We start from the raw sequence: 22,754 nt of genomic DNA, 5'->3' as shown, positions 1-22,754 counted from the left end.
ACTCTAAATAGCCATACCCCAGGAAGGGAAAGAAACTGGCCAAGAGTTTTCACATGGTGCTTCCCAGGTGGGAAGGTTCAAATGAACCTTATTATAGGTAGATACCTAAAGAGCCTGTGCGGCAAGCAACAAAATAGTTAAGTAAGGGAGTAGACAAGCACCTGACTTGTGACACGATTCCCTCCTTGTTAGGATCCCCTGAAGAGGAAAAATAAGTATCTTCCAATATTTGGGAAGATCTACCTGATCCCCAGCCTCCTGCACCTCAACAAAAGGGCCATGAGGACTAGATGGAAATCTGCTATGATTAGTCCTACTATGGAGAGACATCATAGCATTAATCTTCTTTCAAATTTTTAAATGGTAGAAGAAAAAAAACTGTTTGTATGATATATAGAGGGACTGAAGTGTTCTCCCCTGAGAGGGATATGGCTAGTCAGATTGAGCCGTCAAGGGTAGGAGGACATTCTTTGGGAAAGGGTTTTTAGTTTGTTGTGTAACCATTGACCCCTTAGAACCCTTAAAGAGTTCCTGGTCCCTTTGCCACTCATAGCTTACAGCACAAAGCAGAGGCACTACCAGCAAAAGACTTACTAGGCTATAGTACAGCACAATAGCTGCTATTAATCCTAGCTTCTTACAGTACAATGTGTCAAAAGGCAAATGTCTGTGTCACTAACTCTGATCCAGCCAACCTCTCTGCTCTGTCCCTCCACCGGCAGGCAGCAGCTACATTCACAGTGCTTTAAAGACTTCCTGGATGTGTGGCCGGCGTCTGACGCCATTAGCCACGCCGCCGCGTGGCATTCACCCCCCCCCCCCTCTTCCTTTTTGAAAGGAGAGCATTTTCCCTTGCGAGCGGCATCTGCAGCATGGTGGGGGGGTAAATCCTCCACTTTTTCAAGTGGCCGCGGTCTGCCCTTTTTTTAAAAATGTTTTTAATTTTTTTCAAAAAAACAAGGCAGATGCTCTGGCATGTCCCCTGAAGAGAAATAACGCCAATCGGGGGGCTCAGGAAGCAACCGGACCCCCCCTTTTCTTACCAGAGGGTCTGTGGCAGCTGAAGGAGAAGAGAGTGAAGGCTTCTGCTGTTTCCAGCGTCAGGATGGCGAGTGCTCAATACCGCCCCCAGTGGCGACACATAGACATGACAACACTATACATAGAAGGAGAAATTCCTGAGAAAATCTCCCTTACCTTATCTTCGCAGCAGGGTTTAATCAGAGATTAAAACCCAATCTTCACGGTAGGCTCCGAGACCTTAAAGGACACCTTCGGGACCTGGGGAACTCTCAGGTTAACCCACAATCCTGGACCTGCGACAGCACCCTGCCAGTAAAACTTTATGACCTTACTACCAAAAAGTACTGGATCCCAAGGCCCAGCTCTCAAAGAGAAGCATTCGCAAGCAAAACCTTGTTTCTTCGGATCACGAGGCCCGGGTACCATTCATTTAGCCCATGAAAAAGACAACAGAATGGACCCAGTCAGCATGGCTGGCTCTCATCAAGGATTACTGCTCGTGGAGCTCAGCACAGCACATCTTTACTCGTGCCCAACACCTTAGACACTGGCAAAAATAATGAGGACTCCCAGTAATGGGAGGGGTTACATAGGGGAAGTACACGCCTTAGGGGCGTGCCAGTGTCCAGCACCTGTCGGTCCAATATATAACCCACCTTGTAATTACTATGGCTCTGTGTCCCCTGATGTAAGAAAATAAATGGATTGACTCAATCTTCATATATAGTCCATTTATTCATGAACTGGCAATGTCTTAAGCTGTAGCAGGTCTCTTTACACTCAAAATGGCAATAGGAGATGCGGGGTGATTCAAGTGTGACAATGTCAAGGCTTTTGTGCACAGCAGAATGAGCATATCCACATTGGCAAGCATATTGCATGAAGTCATAACATCAAGTGCATAGGAATCCAAAATGAAACTTTCAGTGCTGCTGTAAGCTTAGACAGAAATCTCCCCATCGGTTGCAGGGAAGGGAGCTGGCGCCCATGTACCATTCAGAGATGTGAGCATAATCAAAAACAAAAAGGTGCGCTCACCAACCGAGTGCATTAGCATGTAGATGAATGTGGTCTCAGCCAGCGCCACTCTAGTCATGCCCCACTCACCCGCTGTATGTTAAAAAATCTTAATGCAACAGATGTGAGTTTTTTTTTAAATATTTGTACAATAAAACTGATATTTTTATTAATTTCGTTGGTTTTGTCTCATGTGGGTGCCAGTAAAATTCATAAGCAGCACGGCATCACCTTGCACATGGTATATAATCACTAAAGGTAGGATGAGGCACAGGTAGAGGTCTTCATTTTATAATCTGCTTCTAATGTTTTAGAAGACAGTGAAACACTAGTAAACTAGTTAAGCTAAGAGTGATTTCTCTGTAAATAGGAGGTTCATCACCTAAGGACACAAACAAAAAACTGAGGACTAATGGGCAAGGTTATAAAGGGAAACACCAAGGAGGTGTGTGCTCAATAGCTTGCCAGTGTGCAGTAACCGGAATGTTCCAAACTATATCCCAGGGTCTATGAACACTCAGAGTGTGTCCTGTGCTGTAGGATCAAGATAAGTGGATGTGTTATTGGTTGCTGTAACTATAGCTGATCGCTTACAATCATTTTTAATATGTTGTTACTACCTGTGGGGTTTTGAACAGTCAGCAAGACATTAACAGCATTAGATCATGAAGCCTTAGATGAAAATGTTTATTCTCTAAAAGGCCACTACAGTTGGCATTTATTTTAAAATGCTGACAGTTGTGCCTGTATATCGAATGCTGAATATAAATGAAAGATCGATCTTTTAAAAAATAAATGCAATCTAATTGTTCGGCAGTCTGAAATGATTGTGTTCTACCTTTCATTGTCAAAAAGCTGTTGGGGGGGGGGGGGGGAATACAAATTAGTTTAAGAACTGATCAACAGCATATTCTGGAAAGGCTGACCACAAGGCTTAGGAGTGTGTATGGGAATGTTTGACCATTCCTCCAGAAGCATATTTGTGAGATCAGGCACTGATGTGGATTAAAAGACCTGGTGCAGTCTCCGCTCTAACTCATCCCAAAGGTGTTCTATCGGGTTGAGGCCAGGACTCTGTGCAGGCCAGTCAAGTGCCTACTCCCCAAACTCACTCATCCATGTCTTTATGGACCTGGCTTTGAGCAATTGTGCGCAGTCATGTTGGATCAGGAAGGGACCAAACTGTTCCCACAAAGTTGGGAGTATAACATGGTCCAAAATGTCTTGGTATGCTGACGCCTTAAGAGTTCCCTTCACTGGAACTAAGAGGCCAAGCACAACCCCTGAAAAACAAACCCACACTATAATCCCTCCTCCACCAAATGATTTGGACCAGTGCACAAATCAAAGTCCATAAAGACATGGATGAGCAAGTTTTGGGTGGATGAACTTGACTCGTCTGCACAGTCCTGACCTCAACCCGATAGAACACCTTTGGAATGAATTAGAGCGGAGACTGCGAGACAGGCCTTCTTGACCAACATCAATGCCTGACCTCAAAAATGTGCTTCTGGAAGAATGGTCAAACATTACAATAGACACACTCCTAAACCTTGTGGACAGCGTTCCCAGAAGAGTTAATGCTGTTGTAGTGGCAAAGGGTGGGCCGACTCAATATTGAACCCTACGTACTAAGATTGGGATGCCATTAAAGCTCATGTGTGTGTGTAAAGACAAGCGTTCAAATACTTTTGACAATATAGTGTACATACATATACGCGCACACACACGCGCGCACACACATGTAAAAAATCATAATTTCTTTTGCTAAAAAATTACTCAGAACCCCCAAACGTTATATATTTTTTTTAGCAGAGACCCTAGGGAAAAAAACGGTTACAGAAATTAAAAATAACAAACAATAAAGTTAGCCCAATTTTTTTTGTATAATGTGAAAGATGTTACGTGGAGTAAATAGATACCCAACATGTCACGCTTTAAAATTGTGCACACTTGTGGAATGGCACCAAACTTTGGTACTTAAAAATCTCTGTAGGCGACACTTTAAAATATTTTACAGGTTACCAGTTTAAAGTTAAAGTTACAGAGGAGGTCTAGTGTTATAATTGTTGCTCTTGCTCCAACGTTCGCGGTGATACCTCATATGTGTGATTTGAACACTGTTTACATATGCGGGCGCGACTTATGTATGCACATGGCTACAGGACACTTTAAAAATAAAAAAATAAAAAGTAATAAAAAAAAATTATTAAATTAAATACACTATCAATTTTTTTTTGTTTGATCACTTTTATTCCTATTACAAGGAATGTAAACATCCCTTTTAATAGGAATAGTGTGCGACAGGTCCTCTTTATGGAGAGATGTGGTGTCAATAAGACCTCCACATCTCTCCTCCAGGCTTGTAAAGATTGAGCAAAAAAAAAAAAAAAAGATCTTTCTTTCAAGTCGAGTCCTCGTTTTTTTTCCTTTCCGCTGGCCCGATATGACGTCATAACGCTGCGCCCCAAGCCTCTGAAGGTCATAGGAGATGAATGGAGACCATGTGGACACCGGAAATCTCTATGATCAACATACGGCAGTGGCGGATTCTCTCTCAGAGACAGCGATCACACGGGCGAGCCCGGAGAAGCATCAAAAGGGCACTGGGGGGTATCCCCCTGTCACCACCTGTAAGAATGATCAAGCGGCTTAACTGCCGCTAGGATTGTTGTTAGGGTGCACAGTCGCCGGCTGTAAAAGATGAGGATATCTGAATGATGCCTGCAGCTGCAAATCCCCACTCAAAGTCAATGACATCATATGATGTTCTTGGGCTGGAAGTGGTTAAAAACAATATTAAAGTCTTGTTCTTTTTATTTTTTTTCTAATATAACTATAAAATATATGTTATACTTACCTGTTTTGTGCAATGGTTTTGCACAAAGCACCCCAAATCCTCCTCTTCTCGTGTCTCATGCCGGCGCTCCAGGCCCTCCCTCCTGCAAGGTGCCCCAATAGCAAGCAGCTTGCTGTGGGGGCACCCAAGCAGGTGTGCCACAGCTGTGTTTCCAGTCACACATGGAGCTGCGGCTTGGCCCAGCCTCCTCCGTCTCCTGATTGGCTCACTAGTTGTGAAAAGCCAATCAGGAGTGCGAGTCCCAGGGAGCCAAGGCTCTTGGGGACATCACTGAAGAGGGGGCTCAGGTATTGGGAGGTGCTGCTGCACACAAGTTTTTTTTTACAAAAAAAAAAAAAAAACCCTGTGCCTTTACAACCACTTTAGGCCGGCCCCGTACATGGATCGAAATACAAGTTTAGCAGAGAATGGCCGCATGTTGAGCCATGTATGGGCTTAGCAGGTCACACACAAGTTGATTCACATGTGTACAACCAGCCTGTTGGGTTTTTCCCTGAACGATCAGTGTCGCCAGCTATGAACGAAAGGTCCCCGCCGGCAGAACACAATAGCACTGTAGGAACGATTCCTGTGTTTATGGGGAGATCCGCATTTTCTTTTTTCGTTCAACCTACTGGTTGAACAACAACACATATAATGTATGGCCTGCCTTAGAAGTCTCCTGCGGATACTGTGCATGGACAAAAATAAAATAAAAAATTACCTTTAAAAGTGAGAGTGGGACAAGGCAAAAACTCCCTACCTCTTTCTGGGTTTTACAGGTAGGTACCAATAAGCTTAGCAGTGACTAAAATTTGCAAAAGGAAATGTTCAGAACATTAATCAGCCGGCACCTATGGACTACATACTATTTCAAGAACAAGTTTACAGTAGTGGAATTCAGAAAATGGTAGCTTCAATCTGATGCTTGTCTGGAAAGAAAAAATAAATAGAAATCACTTTAAAGACTATTTGGCGCACAGAAACGCAGATAAAAAGTGAAAGCTTGTACGTCTTTAATTACTTCTCCATTACCTGGCTAGATCAGAGCTAACGACAGAGTAGCATCACAGCACTTGAAGACAGATTAAACCTCTATTTAATTCCAAATGCCAAGGGATCTGCATAAACAGGGTATAAGTGAACACATCTCACACTAAGCCCTGGATGAGTTTATCTTCTAAATTCTCCATCAATAATCTTCTTTGTAATGCAACTTCCTTCCAAGTTCATTATGGGCAAGACAGACCAGTAATTACTGTTTGCCATTTAAAACTTCTACATATCAAAAAAAGAGGTATTTATCTATCAACATGACTTGAGCAAAAATACAATCCTATGCCAAACACAAATTTTCAGCGTAGGTTTGAATCAGACTGACTGAGGCTTGTTATTCTTCATCAAAAACGTAAATGGCGGGAAAAAAAACAACTTTTTTTTTATTTTTTATTAGTTTAGAGTACTAAACAGATCATTTTAAAAAATAAGTAATTTTTTTTTTTTTTTTTTCTGAAAAAAGAACCCAACTGTCAATTAGGTCAGAAATTGTAATATTTAAATTAGCAATTGAATGGGTCAGAAAGTAACAAATATTAGCAGCACATATTAGCAACTCACTGGGGGTATTTACTAAAACTGGTGCACACAGAATCTGGTGCAGCTCTGCCTAGTGACCAATCAACTTTTAGGTTTTATTCGCAAAGCTTAATTGAACAAACTCAAGTTTGAATGGGATTGGTTACTGTGCACAGCTGCACCAGATTCCAAGTGCTCCAGTTTTAGTAAATTCCCCCAACCCCCCACTGTTGCATAAAATCCAGAAAGGAAAAAAAATAAAATTGCAAAATTCATTTTGGGGCAAAAATGGACACTCTTTCTACTTGTGTTTTTCACCTGGCATCTAGTACAGAAAAAGAAATGCATCAGACATGACTAAAGGCTCATTGACACCATGAAAGTTGAGCTGTGCTTTTCTGCATTGATCAAAATAGGCTCAAAGCAAGAAAACATGGAAAATAATCTTCAATTTATGTTATGCAAATTTTTATTTACTATTTTGTTTATTCTAGAGCAGGGGTGCCCAACCTTTTGAAGAGTGAGGGCCACTTAAGCGACTTGGTAACTGGTTGCGGGCCACAATGAGCAGAGAGGGTGGATGGCATGTCCGTATCCACTCTACATTTGCAGAGCGGACACAGACGCAGCCCACAATACTTTTGGTGGATCATATTGGAGGTAGAACACAAGTCTGTTTATGTCTGCCACTACTTAGAGGTGAATGGAGGGTCCAATTGGTTGGACTGTTAGACTGACCATGTGAAAGGGGTCCAAGGCTGCTTTCACACTGATGCACTATGGTTTACCCGCACCACGTTTGCAACGCAGTGTACCTTTTGCTTTCCTGCAGTTTGCTATAGACTTCTATTATATTTTCCCCTTCCCGCCGAGCGTACGCAGATCTGCGTACTCAGCTTTCGGGGGTTATACCGGGATGATGCCCACATCTGCAGGCATCATCCTGGTACCATTTTTTTCAGCGGGCGATTGGCTATCCAGCCATAACAACTGAAGCGGCTAAAAGCCGATCGGCTGTTATGCCGGAGGAGCGGGAGGGGACGTTCCCCCCTCCCGCCGCTGTTACAGGTGCTCCCGCTCGATCGGGAGCACCAATTCAAGATCCGGCGCCTCCGGCTGCTGGCGAGGAACTGGAACGAAGCCGTAATTGGCTTTGTTCCAGTATCCTAATCGTAAACACGGAAGCGACTGCATGACGTCACTTCCCATTTACTTGGCTGCCAATGGCACCGGTTTAAAAAAAAATATACGGTATTCAGAATCGCCGTTTTCGGCGATCTGAATACATTGAAGTGTAAAGGTGGGGTGGGGGGTCTTTTAGACCACCGATCCCTCCATAAAGAGTACCTGTCACCACCTATTACTGTCACAAGGGATGTTTACATTCCTTGTGACAGCAATAAAAGTGATCACATTTTTTTTAATTCATGAAAGTGTCCCTTTTCCAAAAAGTTGCGTTTAAAACACAGCTGCGCAAATACCGTGTGACATAAAATATTGCAACAATCGCCGTTTTATTCTCAAGAGTCTCTGCTAAAAAAATATATATATATATATATATATATATATATAATGTTTGGGGGTTCCAAGTACTTTTCTAGCAAAAAATATGGATTTTAACTTGTAAACACCAAATGCCAAAAATAGGCTTAATCATGAAAGGGTTACGCAGGTTTGGTGCACTTTAAGAAAGCTCACCAAACCAAACTCGCAGGTAATAATAGAAGTCAATGGGTCAGTGCAGGTAAAATGCTCTGCACCTGCGGATCAGTTTGAAAGCAGCCCAGTAACCACTGCAGAACAGATATGCCCATATATACACTGTGATTTTAGTAATAAACTGACCTTTAATAACAGTATTCTTTCTATTCTATCCCAGAGCAGGAGGTCGTGGGCCACATCAGAGGGCTCCGCGGGCCACTGGTTGGGCACCCCTGTTCTAGAGGCAGTATTATCATTTGTAATTTAATTATGTTAATGTTATGAATTAATTTAACCACTTAACAACCGGCCCATAGCCGAATGACGCCGATCCTCCCTCCCCTCTCTTTACCGATTGGTACAGCGGAGGGGGAAGAGATCGGTCTCAGCAGCACTGTGGGCTGCATCTGCAGTGCCCACATCGCTGCTCACCGAATTTAACCCCTCAATACCCTGCCAATACTCTGCAATGCCAGCCAATACTCTACGATACCCTGCCATACTCGGAGATACCCTGCAATACCCAGCCATAGACGTCCCCACCCCATCGCCCTCCGGTGCTTCTACTGACACGCCAATACGATCAAAGCCAGAATCTTTTTTTATTTCAGGCTTGCCAGCTTAGAGGTGAGATGTGGGGTCTTATTGACCCCATATCTCACTGTAAAGAGGACCTGTCATCCCATATTCCTATTACAAGGGATGTTTACATTCCTTGTAATAGGAATAAAAGTGATCAATTAATTTATTTTTGGAGAAAAAAAATGTCAAACTAAAATAAAGTAAAATGAACAATAAAAAAAAATATTTTTTTTTTTAAAGCGCCCATGTTCCCATGTGCTCGCATGCAGAAGCGAACGCATACGTAAGTCCCGCCCACATATGAAAACGGTGGTCAAACCACACATGTGAGGTATTGCTGCGAACGTTAGAGTGAGAGCAATAATTCTAGCCCTAGACCTCCTCTGCAACTCAAAACATGTAACCAGTAAAAAAAAAAAAAAAAAGTAAAGTGTCGCCTATGGGGATTTTTAAGTAGCGACATTTGGCGCCATTCCACGAGCGTGTGCAATTTTGATGAGTGACATGTTAGGTATCTATTTACTCAGCGTAACTTCATCTTTCACATTCTGCAAAAATTGGGCTAACTTTACTGTTTTGGGTTTTTTTAAACACAAAACAGTTTTTTTTCCCCAAAAAAACGCGTTTGAAAAATTGCTGCGCAAATACCGTGCAAGATAAAAAGTTGCAACGACCACCATTGTATTCTCCAGGGTGTTTGCTAAAAAAAAAAAAAAAAAAAACATATATAATGTTTTGGGGTTCTATGTAATTTTCTAGCAAATAAATGATGATTTTTACATGTAGGAGAGAAATTTCAGAATTGTCCTGGGTGCTCCAGAACGCCTGATGGCGCTCCCTGCGTTTTGGGCCTCTGTATGTGGCCACACTGTGTAAAAGTCTCACACATGTGGTATTGCCATACTCGGGAGTAATAGCAGAATGTGTTTTGGGGTGTAATTTGTGGTATGCATATGTTGTGTGTGAGAAATAAACTGATAATATGACAAATTTATGGAAAAAAAAAAAATCTTGATTTTGCAAAGAATTGTGGGAAAAAATGACAACTTCATAAAACTCATCATGCCTCTTACTAAATACCTTGGAATGTCTTCTTTCCAAAAAGGGGTCGTACTTTTATGGCATGTTAGGGTCTCAAGAATTGAAATAGGCCGTCAGTACTTCAGGTGTGATCAATTTTCAGATATTGGCACCATAGCTTGTGGACTCTATAACTTTCACAAAGACCAAATAATATACACCAATTTGTACTTATTTTTACCAAAGATATGTAGTGGCATAAATTTTGGCCAAAATTTATGAAGAAAAATTACTAATCTGCTAAATTTTATAACAGAAACGAAGAAAAAATCATTTTTTTTTTTTTTTTTACAGAATTTTCAGTCTTTTTTCTTTTATAGCACAAAAAATAAAAAACCCAGCGGTGATTAAATACCACCAAAAGAAAGATCTATTTGTGTGAAAAAAAGGACAAGAATTTCATATGGGTACAGTGTTGCATGACTGAGTAATTATCATTCAAAATGTGAGAGCACCGAAAGCTACAAATTGGTCTGGTTATTAAGGGTGTTTAAGTTCCCAGTCGTCAAGTGGTTAAAGGTACAGAACAACATTTTCTGTTGCTTCAAGTGTAGAACAGAGAACTGGCATGGTTTGTTTTCCTTCTTCAGTTTATGAATTGGGAATCAAACATTCAATATCTATAGTCACAATGTGTACGTCTCAGTGAAAAGACATCAAAATATTTCAGATGCTCCTCCAGTCAAGATAAAGCTCCATACTCCACAATCACATCCCGGGTGCTGGCTCAGCTCCTCATCAAAGCAATCATTTGTACCAGCAACAGCAATGCCACATACCAAGATCAAAATCATATTCTTCCTTTATTAAAGTGGTTTTAAAGGCTCACGGTCTTTTACCTTCATGCATGAGGATAAAAAAAACCTTCTGTGTGCAGCAGCCCCCCAGCCCCCCTAAAAACTTACCAGAGCTCCCACTCAATCTAGCAATGTGCATGAGAGCAGAGCTTCTCCAGGGTCTCTCATTCCTCATTGACTGAGACAGGAGCATCGGCGGAACCGGATTGGGACTGCTCTGTGCAAAAGCACCGCAGGTGAGTACAATTTTTTTTATTATTATTCATTTTTAATGTCACTTTAAGACAGCCAACAGGAAAAGGTTCTATTCCGACATGATTCAGACTAGGCACAGCTCTTTCGCAAAGAAGAGTATGCGCTGTGTCTAGCACAAACCATGTCAGTGAAAAGATGGTGGCAAACAGGTATGAGCTGCATAACAGTGGCACTTCATAAAAAAAGGATTGTAGAATCCACGCTTTATAATAGCTTACCTAAATAACTATTTGGATATTCAGCATCAAGCCTCCTTTCCCTTTTTTTTTTATTTTTTTTTTTAGAGCTAGGTTCACACTTAGTGCAGACACAGCTCACAGCAGGGTTTTGGTGCGTCCGTTCTGTTTCATGGACAAATCAGGCCCAAATTTTTGCCTGAATTCGGACCTGAAACAGAGCCAAAGATGCAAAACCTTGTGAAAAATCCGGCTGCCACGGAGATGTGTGAACTGGCTTCATTGAGGGCCGGGCACACTCTCCTGTCATGCAAATTGGATGCAAGGGAAACCCGCATCCAAGTTGCACTAGTGTGAACCCAGCCTGAACAAAGTGATCAAGACATAAACATGTAGATCCCAGCAGGGGTGACCGGAGATGGGATTCTGAATACTAGACTCAACGCTGTACAGCCTATATCTTTATAATTTTATTTTCATTATTGTTTCTACTTTATAATGATGAGACATTTATAAACCTAACAATATTAACCGGCCCCCATAATATCTTTCTTCCTATTCGGAGGGTATGACCAATTGCTCTTTTAGCCAGCCTATATTAACATGTTTCAGCATCTATTTTATTTTATTTTATTTCATTCGCTTCTTCGGCTCTATACTATATTTATTCAGTTATACATATACATTGCAGTCTACCTATCCACTATGTTTATGTACTCCATACGCTGACTGTTTACTTACTGTATAACCAATGTTTGTAGATACTTGGTAAAACTTTAATAAACATTTTGAAAATAAATAAATAAATGTTGACAGAGGATTACATCTGAGAGAGTAATATCAGTTACAGAAAGACTGTTTTTTGATTATTGCACCTGAATTTACAATGGATTAAGGTGAGGTGTATACCAGATGATGGGGAATCCTCTTCATTTTTAAACAGTTACTATTAAAGAAGAACTCTTCTTGGGCGGCACAGTGGTGTAGTGGTTAGCACTCTCACCTAGCAGTAAAAAGGGTCGCTGGTTCGAATCCCAACCACGACACTACCTGCTGGAGTTTGCATGTTCTCCCTGTGCGGGTTTCCTCCGGGTACTCCGGTTTCCTCCCACACTCCAAAGACATGCAGGTAGGTTAACTGGCTTCTGTCCAAAATTGGCCCTAGTATATGAATGGGGACCTTAGATTGTGGGCTCCTTGAGGGTAGGGACCAATGTGAGTGTGCAATGTACAGGGATAGGGGTAGACACTCACTCAGGTTGAACTGGATGGACTGGTGTCTTTATTCAACCTTACTAACTATGAAACTATGAATTCTAAATTGGAAAGCAGGATATTTGTGTACGATCACAAACACCTATTTTTGCAACAGAAAAGAGACTAATGCTAACCTTTAACACTCTATTTGTGCCTGTGCAAAACAATCACTTTGCAACGTGAACCCGCTCTACTAAATTAGTAAATCAAACCAAAGTATGATTTTACTTTTTATGTTATGTGGCTAGTTTGGAAGCAAAAAACGTATAGCAGAGACATTCATTAATTTCAACCATAAGAGTTCTGAAAGTATGACAAACTACCAAGCTTACACCTGGTAAAAAGTTACATTTCTGCAAGCTATATCAAACTGGAGCAAGGAAATTCAATTGCTGGACTCCCCAGAGGAACAGCAGAGATGTCGCTGTTAGTTTGTGCTGGAGGTTTTAGGCCAGCAGGCTCCCTTGATAATTTGAAATTATTTTACTGCAAGGCACATCTCTGGTATAATCAATAACAAGCATTTCTCCAATAATCGGTCCTTATAGCAATTTAAATCGTTTCCCTGTACAAATATGGAAAACTTTGAGGGACTGTAATTTTCATATTGATATAGTTACATTGGAAAGATCACACATCACCTATAACACTTATGGAAAGATGAAAATAAATATTAATCGTAGCATTGTCGGAATCTCTATTTTTGTGCTATTTTTTTTTTTAATCTAAGGGTTTAAGTTACGGTAACTCAAATGATGAAAATTAAAATTTTGCAAACCTTTTACTTTTCTTGTATTTTGTTGTAAACTAGTGCTGCAGAATATGGGCCAGTTTACACCAGCAGCTGTGTTAGAATACAGTTGTTGGTATGCAGTGAGAAGGTTGTAGTCTTGATGAGGCTGGGAACAGCGTATCACTCCAACTTTTATTTTTTGGGCATTTTATTCACTTCTATTGGCCACAGCACTGGGCAATACGATATGCATTGCACCAGCTGTGATGGAAAAATATGCTGCATGTCTTACTTTTTTCCAGTGCATTCCCAACATATCTAATGTGAACAGGGCCTTTATAACCAGTGATCCTACCAGCCTGCTTTAAGATGCAGGGCTTCCTGTTCTCTTCTGGCCACGCTAACCACAAATACATATTTGTTGTATTGCAGCCAGTTCCAGTCTCTTCTTTGCGTAGGATTTACATAATGCTGTGCTAACATATGGCCATGCCTGTGGTCCCGTTGTCAGCTTGTGACATCACAGGCAGACTCCCAGCCTGGAGTTGGGCTTTAAATATAACCTTTCAAGATAGAATAATTGGTTTCGGCACTGCTGACTTGCCAGGTTCACAATTTAGGTTACCCATGCTCACTACTTAATGAAAACCAGGGACCTAAAACAAGTATGTGCATGGTGAGTGTCCCAACAACTGATTTATATCTGATCAGTGACTTAAATAGTGAAGAAAGGATGGGGATGACTTCTGTGAAACCATCCTGTCAAAAATCTGGCTGCTCCAGTATTCCGAAGGTGACAGAATCTTTTTAAATAGTAATGCTTTAAAATACCGAATTTTGCTAGGTTTGGTCTTTTATATTATATTTACATGAGTACTATGTATGTAACAGAGTTCTCCATAACGGCAATGTAAACTTGCGCCGCAAGTCTATATTTTAGGCAGTTTAGTTCATTTTAAATTCATTATAAATCTGAATCACAACAAAGCAGAGACAGAGGAGAATAATGGTTCCTGCTGGAAATGGAAAAGAACAGAACATTGGCACATCCTTAAAACGGTGGAAAAAATATACAAAATCATTTTACTTACTCTGGAAGTGTGGGTGTTGGCAATGGTGTAGGGGTACAGGGAGGAAGAGGGCTCTGGTCTCCTGTCTGTTCAGTAAGGGAATATTTGATATTTGTGTATTCATGCCCTTTCCTCTTACTTTTCTGTAAACAGAAGAATACATGGACTGATTAACAAAAACACAATGCGAGGCATGTTTTAAATCACAAAGTCTAAACCGATATCACATATATAACTATGCAGTATACATTTTTAGCTTAAAACTGAACTACAGGCACATAGAATATAGCATTGAATAGTGTAGCAGCAAGCTTCCCTTTACACAATCCATTTGTATCACTCCAGCAAGCCAATACGATTACAAAACCATCTTCAAAATGGCTGCCATTTTCTGTTGTGCAGACTGGTCACTCCAGTCTACTTTACTCGGTGATTGCTCTTTTTTTTTTGCTCAAGGGCTGTCTGCAGCAGCAGGATCATAGTGGATAATGCTGAACGGGTTTACTCCACCTCTCTCCAACCTGCTCCTAAAAACTCAGGACAACAAAAGCATTGGGGGTCGATTTGTAAAAACCGGAGACTGCAAAAAATGATGCAGCTCTGCACAGAAACCAATTAGCTCCCAGATTGTTTTTTTTGCTAAAGCTTAGTTGAGGACGTGGCTTGGCAGCAGATGTAGCTGGACACGTGGATAGCTCTCCCTGCCGAGACTCCCGATTTTGATCACGTCAGCATCTTTTCCTCTGCACACCAGATGACTCTGATCACACCTTTAGAGACTGCTCAGGCTTCTTGCGATCAGTCGCTGGTATTCTGATGGACAAGTCTAAGAAGGGCTCCTCTACCTGATCGGCCCGGGACCATGCGGCCCAAGATTGCAGCAGACTTCCTCCCCCCTGCTGGCGAAGGACACTTTGAGAGAAGTTCTTCTCTAAACTGGCTCCTAAGGTTCTGCTTCCACAGTCCTCCTTTCTAAAGACTGCAGCGGAGAACATTCGTAGACAATACAGCACCGTTGGATACTTCTGATATTCCCCTGCAGGAATGGGACACAGTGAGTATGCAGGCAGATATCTTTGGTATGCACTCTGCACAGGCTGCAAACTCTAAGGAGACAGAGCCTCACTTAGAGAAATACTCTCTGTGGTCACTGCCTGCAATATCTCCATTACTTCCCTTTATGCTGACATTAATGGGGTTAAGGCTGAAGTGTCCTTCACATATCAGGACATGCAGAAACTTAAAGACCGCACAGCGGCATTGGAAGGCCGACTAAGCACTCTAGAGGATGACTGGGCCTCTCTGCAACGTGTGGTTGCCTATACTCAAGCCACTGTAACCCAACATGCAGCAAGATTATAGGATCTTGAAAATAGGCGGAGGAGAAATAACACGCGGGCTATAGGAGTTCCTTAGAAAAATCAAGGGGAAAAACCATGTGACTTCTTGAACAATGGTTAATTAATACCTTTGGGAAGGATTCCTTTACCCCCATGTTCTCGGTGGAACAGGCACACAGGTTCACAGCAAGTCAGCTACCTCCTGGAGCCCCTCCTTGCCCATTCCAGTTTAAAATGCTAAACTAGGACAGAGAAATAATTCTTTCTAAAGCCAGAACAATGGGCCCGACAACACCAAAATGTTCTCATTTCCACACTTTTCAGCCAAGGATAAGAGAAGGGCCCAGTTTACGGATGTCAAGAAAAAGGATGGAGAGCCCTGGATCTTAAATATAATATGCTTTACCCTGTTAGGTTATGTGTGGTGGCAAAAGGCATGGTCGACTAATTTGAAAAACCATCCCTGACCCAAGTGGTTGGATTTTGAGAATACCCTGTGGAACAAAGCAGTTATTGTACTTATATTGAAACAATAGTCCATCTCCCGACTCGTACAGGCCTATTTCCTTGCTAATAACCGATGTTAAATTACTGGCATGAGTACGCGCAACCCATTTAGCTAAAGTAATAACTAAGTTAATACACGGAGACCAATCTGGTTTTATACCAACCAGGTCTACGGGTTTATTAAATGGGTCAAATTGCTTTACTCTGCTTGACTTTTACATTCATTAATAGAAACCTCACAGATCCATTTCCACTTTACAGGGGTACAAGGCAGGGGTGTCCACAATGGATAGCCCTCCGTTGGTTCCTGCATATAGACACCCTATTCCGAGATCTTATTTGGTGGAAAAAAACTGCCAGAATTAGATTGACGACTCTACAATATAGCAAAGATCAGGGAGGCTTGGCAGTACCCATCACCAAAATTGTATGTTTTTTTGCCTCTCAGTTGCAACATATAGTTGGATGGGGGCTCCTGGACACTACAGATCCCATAGGCAGACGCTTAACAGGAAACTCCTCAGATCTATTGCTCTTAACCCTGTTAGCAGGGGAGTTTGCTAACATCTCACGCTATCTCATGCTAATATCTCACAAGGAGGTCCCACCTTTACATCAATGCAAAGAGTGTGGTGCACCATCAAGGAATATTTAGGAATTGCAGGATTTCTTAAAGAAACTTCCCTTATCGCAAATCCCATCTTATAAAGAGCTCTTTATACTTGAAGGATTACAGTCATGCAAGGCTTGTGGAATAAGATATTTTTCCCAAATTTATAGCCAGAATGTTCTAAAACTTTTTACTGAACTACAGGGAGACTTTGCTTTACCCATAACAAAAATGTATCAATACCTTCAGCTGTGACATGCCTTGCAGGCCCAAGCTCGCTCCTTCTTTGGTGGTGGTGCGGCATGCCCTGGTTGAAGAGGGGATGGGGACTAATGACAGAAAGGGTATGATATCTAGAATATATTCAGCTTTGATTGCTGGTGTTCATGATTCTACCAAGCTACAAGAGTTGCACGATTAAACGTTAAAAACAAAAATTGTTATCTCGATTAAACTCCCCTCAAGATCTCTATGCAGAATTCTCCCCGATTCATTCATGTAACAAGTGTAGAGAGTTCTCTGTTCACTCAGCTGTCAAAAAAAAAAAAAAAAAGAGAGAATCTGGCAGTCTGCCAAGATTTTCACAACACTGTCTGCACTAATGGATAACTAAACATTGTAGCTTTTTGTTCTTAGATGAAAGGAGTGAACTTCAGTGTGTAGATGAGGGCAGTTTAACCATTTAAAAACTAAACCTTTTTTCTGACACTTGCTTCTTACAAAGATCAAATCTGTATTTTTTGCTATAAAATTACATGGAACCCTCAAACATTATATATATTTAGCAGAAACCCTAGGAAACCGTAAAGTTTGCCCAATTTTTTTGTATATTCTGAAAGTTGATGTTACCCTGTGAGAATTGTGATCTTTGCTCATCTTTGGTCCAGCCTATTTAAACATCCATTTAAGCAACAAGTTTGCAAGCATTTATACAATGCTGCACCTGCCTTCCGAGCAGTGAACACTTTAAAGCGAACTGCTATCCATTCAGGGGTTTACCGACTTACAGTTGTACAGTTCCCCCAGATAAGCAGTAAATATGCAGCATATAATTATGGCTTGTCTGCCACACAGTTCTCCCATAGTAAGTACTCACACATTGTATCCATGGGCTGCTGTTATGTCTCCAGAGTCCCTGCTAATCACATGGCCATGGCCACCCATCCACTTCCTGCCTATATGAAAATAGGCCATACTGAGCAAGCCTGCACCCTTCTAGTGGCTGGAGGAGAAACAGCAGCACAACTAAAAGGTACACAGCATGATTAAACAGCACACTGCCCCCAGTGGCCATCAGGAGAACAGTCAGATTGCTTTTATTTTTTTAAAGGTGAAACTGCAAAAATGCAGACTTACCATTCCTGCTGCAGGACTCTGAACATAACAGGAGTCCAATCTTCGCCCATCACGGCGAGATTTGTCATAAAAGACCTTCAGCGACTGGGCCCCCTTAATCTGAGGTCCACTCCCTTGGACCTGTATAGCACCCTGCTGGAAAGCACCTTGGTCAGAACAAACACTGCACAGGGTTCCATTACACAGGGTCCAGCGCCATAAGGCTGCATTACAGGCAAACCTTGAGGAATCTTCTCTCCTTCCAATGAGGCTCGGATACCATCCATTTTGGCTGATAGCTTTTTCAAATGGATCTGACTGAAGACCATGATTCTTAATAGAACCGTCCAGACCTCCAAGCATGCTCCAGGAGAACATGTCACATCAGTGACCATCAACCTAACAGACATTGGCAAAAAAACGGAGGTACTGCCTGTGTAGGAGGGGTTATATAGGGGGGGACTTATTGTTTGATTTTTTTTTTTTTACCAGTGTCCATTCACCAGTAGGTGGCGTATAACCCAGTTAGTTATTATGGCTGCTCTGTGTCTTGCGATGTACGATAAAAGAAAAAGTTATGACAGCAAAGCTGATCTCATAGCCTAAATGCAACTTTAAAAACACTTTTAATATCATTTGAAATAAACTATTTTCTTACACATTTTGCTATGAATAATAGGCCCCGGCCCATCATAAAGAAATTAACAGGACATGTTTTAAATGACCGTAATTAAATGTTTGGTAAAAGTCACATTCACAGTCTTATAAATATGCCTCTAGGAGGAGCACAACTAGTTTTTCCATTGTATGGTAGGAAATTAAATGCAACATCTGACTGGTTACAGAACACTAGTATACTCGCCATCAGTGCAAAATCCTAAACCTACTAATGATGTCTGGAACAGAACAAAAGTGAAAAAGTTTTGGCATTGCAAAATATCTAGATAAGGAACACCTCCCACCAGTATTGGTTTTATATTCCCATTCCTACAAAAAATTTCCCAGGTGTGTCCCTTTACACAAATATGGATCATTTATTTTTGTTATGCCACACAGTGCTAGCCTTACCTGCTCCTCTTCAATCCTGCGCTGCAAGGTTTCTATATAATGCTGTACGGCCATGTATATAAACCTGTACTGTGCTTCTGTCTGAACCATTCCCGATCTCTGAGATCTTACCATCTGAATAGTCTTAGGTACGTCAATGTCACAATCAACACCTATATATTAATAGAAATAAGAGTAAAATCATCTGTCAGTCTAGCAAATTTTACAATCTAAATGCATTATTTTAAATATTACTCTGCAATTCCTAATCAGCATTTGACATGAAACAAACTGGAAACTGTACGCCTAGAGCAGTAGTCATCAACCCTGTCCTCAGGGCCCACTAACAGGCCAGGTTTTATGTATTACCTTGGGGAGATGCAGACTAGAACACTGTAATCACTGAGCAGCAAATGATATCACCTGTCATGTATTTCAGTTATCTTGCAAACCTGGCCTGTTAGTGGGCCCTGAGGACAGTTGAGTTGATGACCACTGCCCTAGAGCTGATATACTAGGGTACTCAAGAGTTAAGTGAGCAACTTTTTTCCCCCCAGAAGGTGTTCATCAACAGCCAATATTGTTTTCTCAGTAGGAATAGTCCCTAACCCCTTAACCACTTTCAGACCGGACCATTTTGCTGGCTTAAGAGCAGACCACTTTTTGCGATTCGGCACTGTGTCGCTTTAACTGACAATTGCGCAGTCGTGTGACATGGCTCCCAAACAAAATTGATGTCCCCTTTTCCCCATAAATAGAGCTTTCTTTTGGTGGTATTTGATCACCCCTAAGGTTTTTATTTTTTGCGCTATAAACAAAAATAGAGCGTAAATTCTGACAAAAACGCATTATTTTTCATTCTTTTTGTTATAATAAATATCCCCCAAAAATATATTTTTAAAAAACAGTTTTTTCCCTCAGTTTAGGCCGATACGTATTCTTCTATATATTTTTGTTAAAAAAAACAAAAAAAACGCAATAAGCTATTATTAATTGGTTTGCGCAAAAGTTATAGCGTTTACAAAATAGGGGATAGTTTTATAGCATTTTTATTAATATTTTTTTTTTACTAGTAATGATGGCAATCAGCGATTTTTATTGTGACTGCAACATTATGGCGGACACATTGGACATTTTTGGGACCATTGCCATTTATACAGCAATCAGTGCTATACAAATGCACTGATTCCTGTGTTAATGACACTGGCTGTGAAGGGGTTAACCAGGGGGTGGCAGTGTAGGGGTTAAGTGTTCCTAGGGGCGTGTCACTAACTGTGGGGGGCTGGGCTGTGTGTTAGTGAACACTGATCTCTGCTCCACATGGAGCAGAGAACAGTGTCACTTGTTGCTAGGCAGAACGGGGAGATGCCGTTTACAACGGCATCTCCCCATTCAGCCGCCCCCGTGAGACGATCGGGGACTCCGACTGGCACGCGGGGGTTCCGACTGGCACGCGATCGCGCCACCCGAGGTGCGCACGCGATGGTAGGGCGGCATATAGAAATGGGCGTACCTGCAAGCCAATATGCCTGCCCGTGCCATTCTGCCGACGTACATAGTCGTGCGCCGGTCGGGAACTGGTTAATGACGGAGGGTTTTGCAACTTTGACATGCATTAGTAAAGCTATACATATTATCACAACTACTTTGTGTATCTAGGTGAATTATTTTTCAGAACAAACTAGGCTTTCATTTGGTGGTAACTGGTATGATATATTATATCTCCTATTTATATTTTATTGTTTTCAAAAGGAAAATCAACCCAAAATAAATTCTGCCGTTCCTGGCAATTGCAGTGATACCACATCGGTGTATGTTATTTTTGTTAGTACAGTACCTGTAGTAGGTCCAGAAACAAATGGTGCATGTTTGGCCTTTGTTTTATCCTATCAAAAGCACACAGACAGTAACTTGCACTCATATTATTTTTTAAAAATGCATTTCTTTTTAATCCTACCCAAAAATTTACTGACCCCGACCTTTGACCCCAATTCTAACCCTCACACTGACCTAGAATCTTGATCTTGCGTTTTTTCATATTATTATTTTTATTTGTTTATTTTTTATTTATTTTTTACACACTTTGGTTACATTTTTCTCCTCTAGCAAGGAGAGAAAGACCATTCAGAAGAGGGAAAAAAATGGAGCTAGCCAGAGACTATCACAGCAGAGACTATCCTGATTACTGATCTTTACTAAGACTCAGGGCTACCAGCCCAGTTCCTGTACTAGCAATGCACATATGTGGCTCCATGGAAGAAGACCCAATTTAGTAAGGCCGCATATATGTATACACTCGGTGGCAAGGGGTTAAAAAGGACACTTCTATGGACATCCCAACTACTATATCATGCTGATTGACTGCAGAATTTACACACACACACACACACACACACACACACGGGGAGGGGGGTGGGCTTTCTTTTGGTGGTATTTGATCACCTCTGCGTTTTTTAGTTTTTTCTCTATAAACAAAAAAAGAGCGAAAATATAGATTTATTATTATTTTATTTTTTTACTTTTTGCTATAAAACACATCCAAATAAAAAAAAAAAATTTCAATTTATGTCAATATGGATTCTGCTACATATTTTTAGTAAAAAAATCCCAAGAAGCGCACATTGATTGGTTTGTGCAAAAGTTATCGCGTTTACAAACTGCCAACTGGGATATTTTTATGGCATTTTTCTTTTTCTACCAGTAATGGCGGTAATTACCAGGACTGCGACATTGCGGTGGACAGTACGGACACCTGACACTTGACACATTTTTGGTGATCAGTGCTAAAAATATGCTGTACTAATAACACTGGCAGGAAAGGGGCTAACATCAAGGAAGATCAAAGGGTTAACCCCTAGAGGACCAGCCGCCACAGTTATACTGCGGCAGGTTGGCTCTCCTGGGCAAATCGTCGGCGATATATGTCGGCCGCTTTAAGACCACTGGGTGCACGCGCGACCATGGAAGCCATTGCATGTGCCCGACGGCTGCGATGTCCGCCCGGCACCTGCAATCGCTCCTAAGAGAGACCGAATGGTCAATGTAAACAGATGGATCTCTGTTCTGTCAGGAGTGAGGAGACTGATCTGTTGTTCATAATAAGCATGAACAACGATCAGTCTCCTCCCCCAGGGAGTCACATCCCCCTGCAGTTAGTATCACTTCTTAAGACACGCAACCCCTTAATCGCCCCCTAGTGTTACAGTAATCAGTGGCCATTTTTAGCTCTGATCGCTTTTATAAATGTCAATGGTCCCAAAAAGTGTCAAAAGTCTCCGATCTGTCCACCGCAATTAGCAGTAAAAAAAAAAATAAAAAGACCATAAATATATCCTCTATTTTGTAGAAGCTATAACTTTGGTGCAAACCAAAAGATAAAGGGAGAAATGAGAGGGCTGAAGGGTAACCAACCCCCATTTTTATACGGTACCCAGATAGAGGCAGATAACTGACATGCCTATGTTAAAATAAATACATTTTATTCAAAACACATATATAAAAGCAACAGTAAAAGACACTATTGGTACAAATATCCAATGGTTGTGAAACAGACGGATACAAGACCAACAATGACCATATACATTACCAATCTATACACATAGAAAGAAAGAAATGCTGCAAGTTTCAACATGTTTCGCTTTTTTGGTTTATAGCACATAAAACTGCAGGGGTCATCAAATACTACCAAAAGAATGCTCTATTTGTGGGGAAAAAAAGGACATCAATTTTGTTTCTGTACAGAGGTGCACAACCACGCAATTGTCAGAGCGACAAAAATCCTACTGGGGCTGAAGTGGTTAAATATGTGCC

At 41.3% G+C, this 22,754-nt stretch overlaps 1 protein-coding gene across 1 annotated transcript in view; it reads right to left on the bottom strand.

Moving 5' to 3' along the window:
- The window catches only part of PTPN11 (protein tyrosine phosphatase non-receptor type 11), a 133,631-nt gene that overhangs the window by 32,618 nt on the left and 78,259 nt on the right, over positions 1 to 22,754 (bottom strand). Inside the window, exons 13-14 of the mRNA XM_077462035.1 lie at positions 18,966 to 19,117; positions 14,127 to 14,248 (exon numbers count right to left, since the gene is read on the bottom strand). Coding sequence (XP_077318161.1) covers positions 14,127 to 14,248; positions 18,966 to 19,117 — 274 coding nt within the window. The remainder of the gene's footprint in view (positions 1 to 14,126; positions 14,249 to 18,965; positions 19,118 to 22,754) is intronic.

This window comes from Lithobates pipiens, unplaced genomic scaffold (assembly GCF_037356315.1).
Source record: "Lithobates pipiens isolate NorthernLeopardFrog02 unplaced genomic scaffold, aLitPip1_a1.2 Scaffold_3, whole genome shotgun sequence".
Taxonomy (NCBI): Eukaryota; Metazoa; Chordata; class Amphibia; order Anura; family Ranidae; genus Lithobates; species Lithobates pipiens.
Note: the sequence above shows the minus strand (reverse complement) of the source record. Positions and strands in the feature narration are given on the sequence as shown.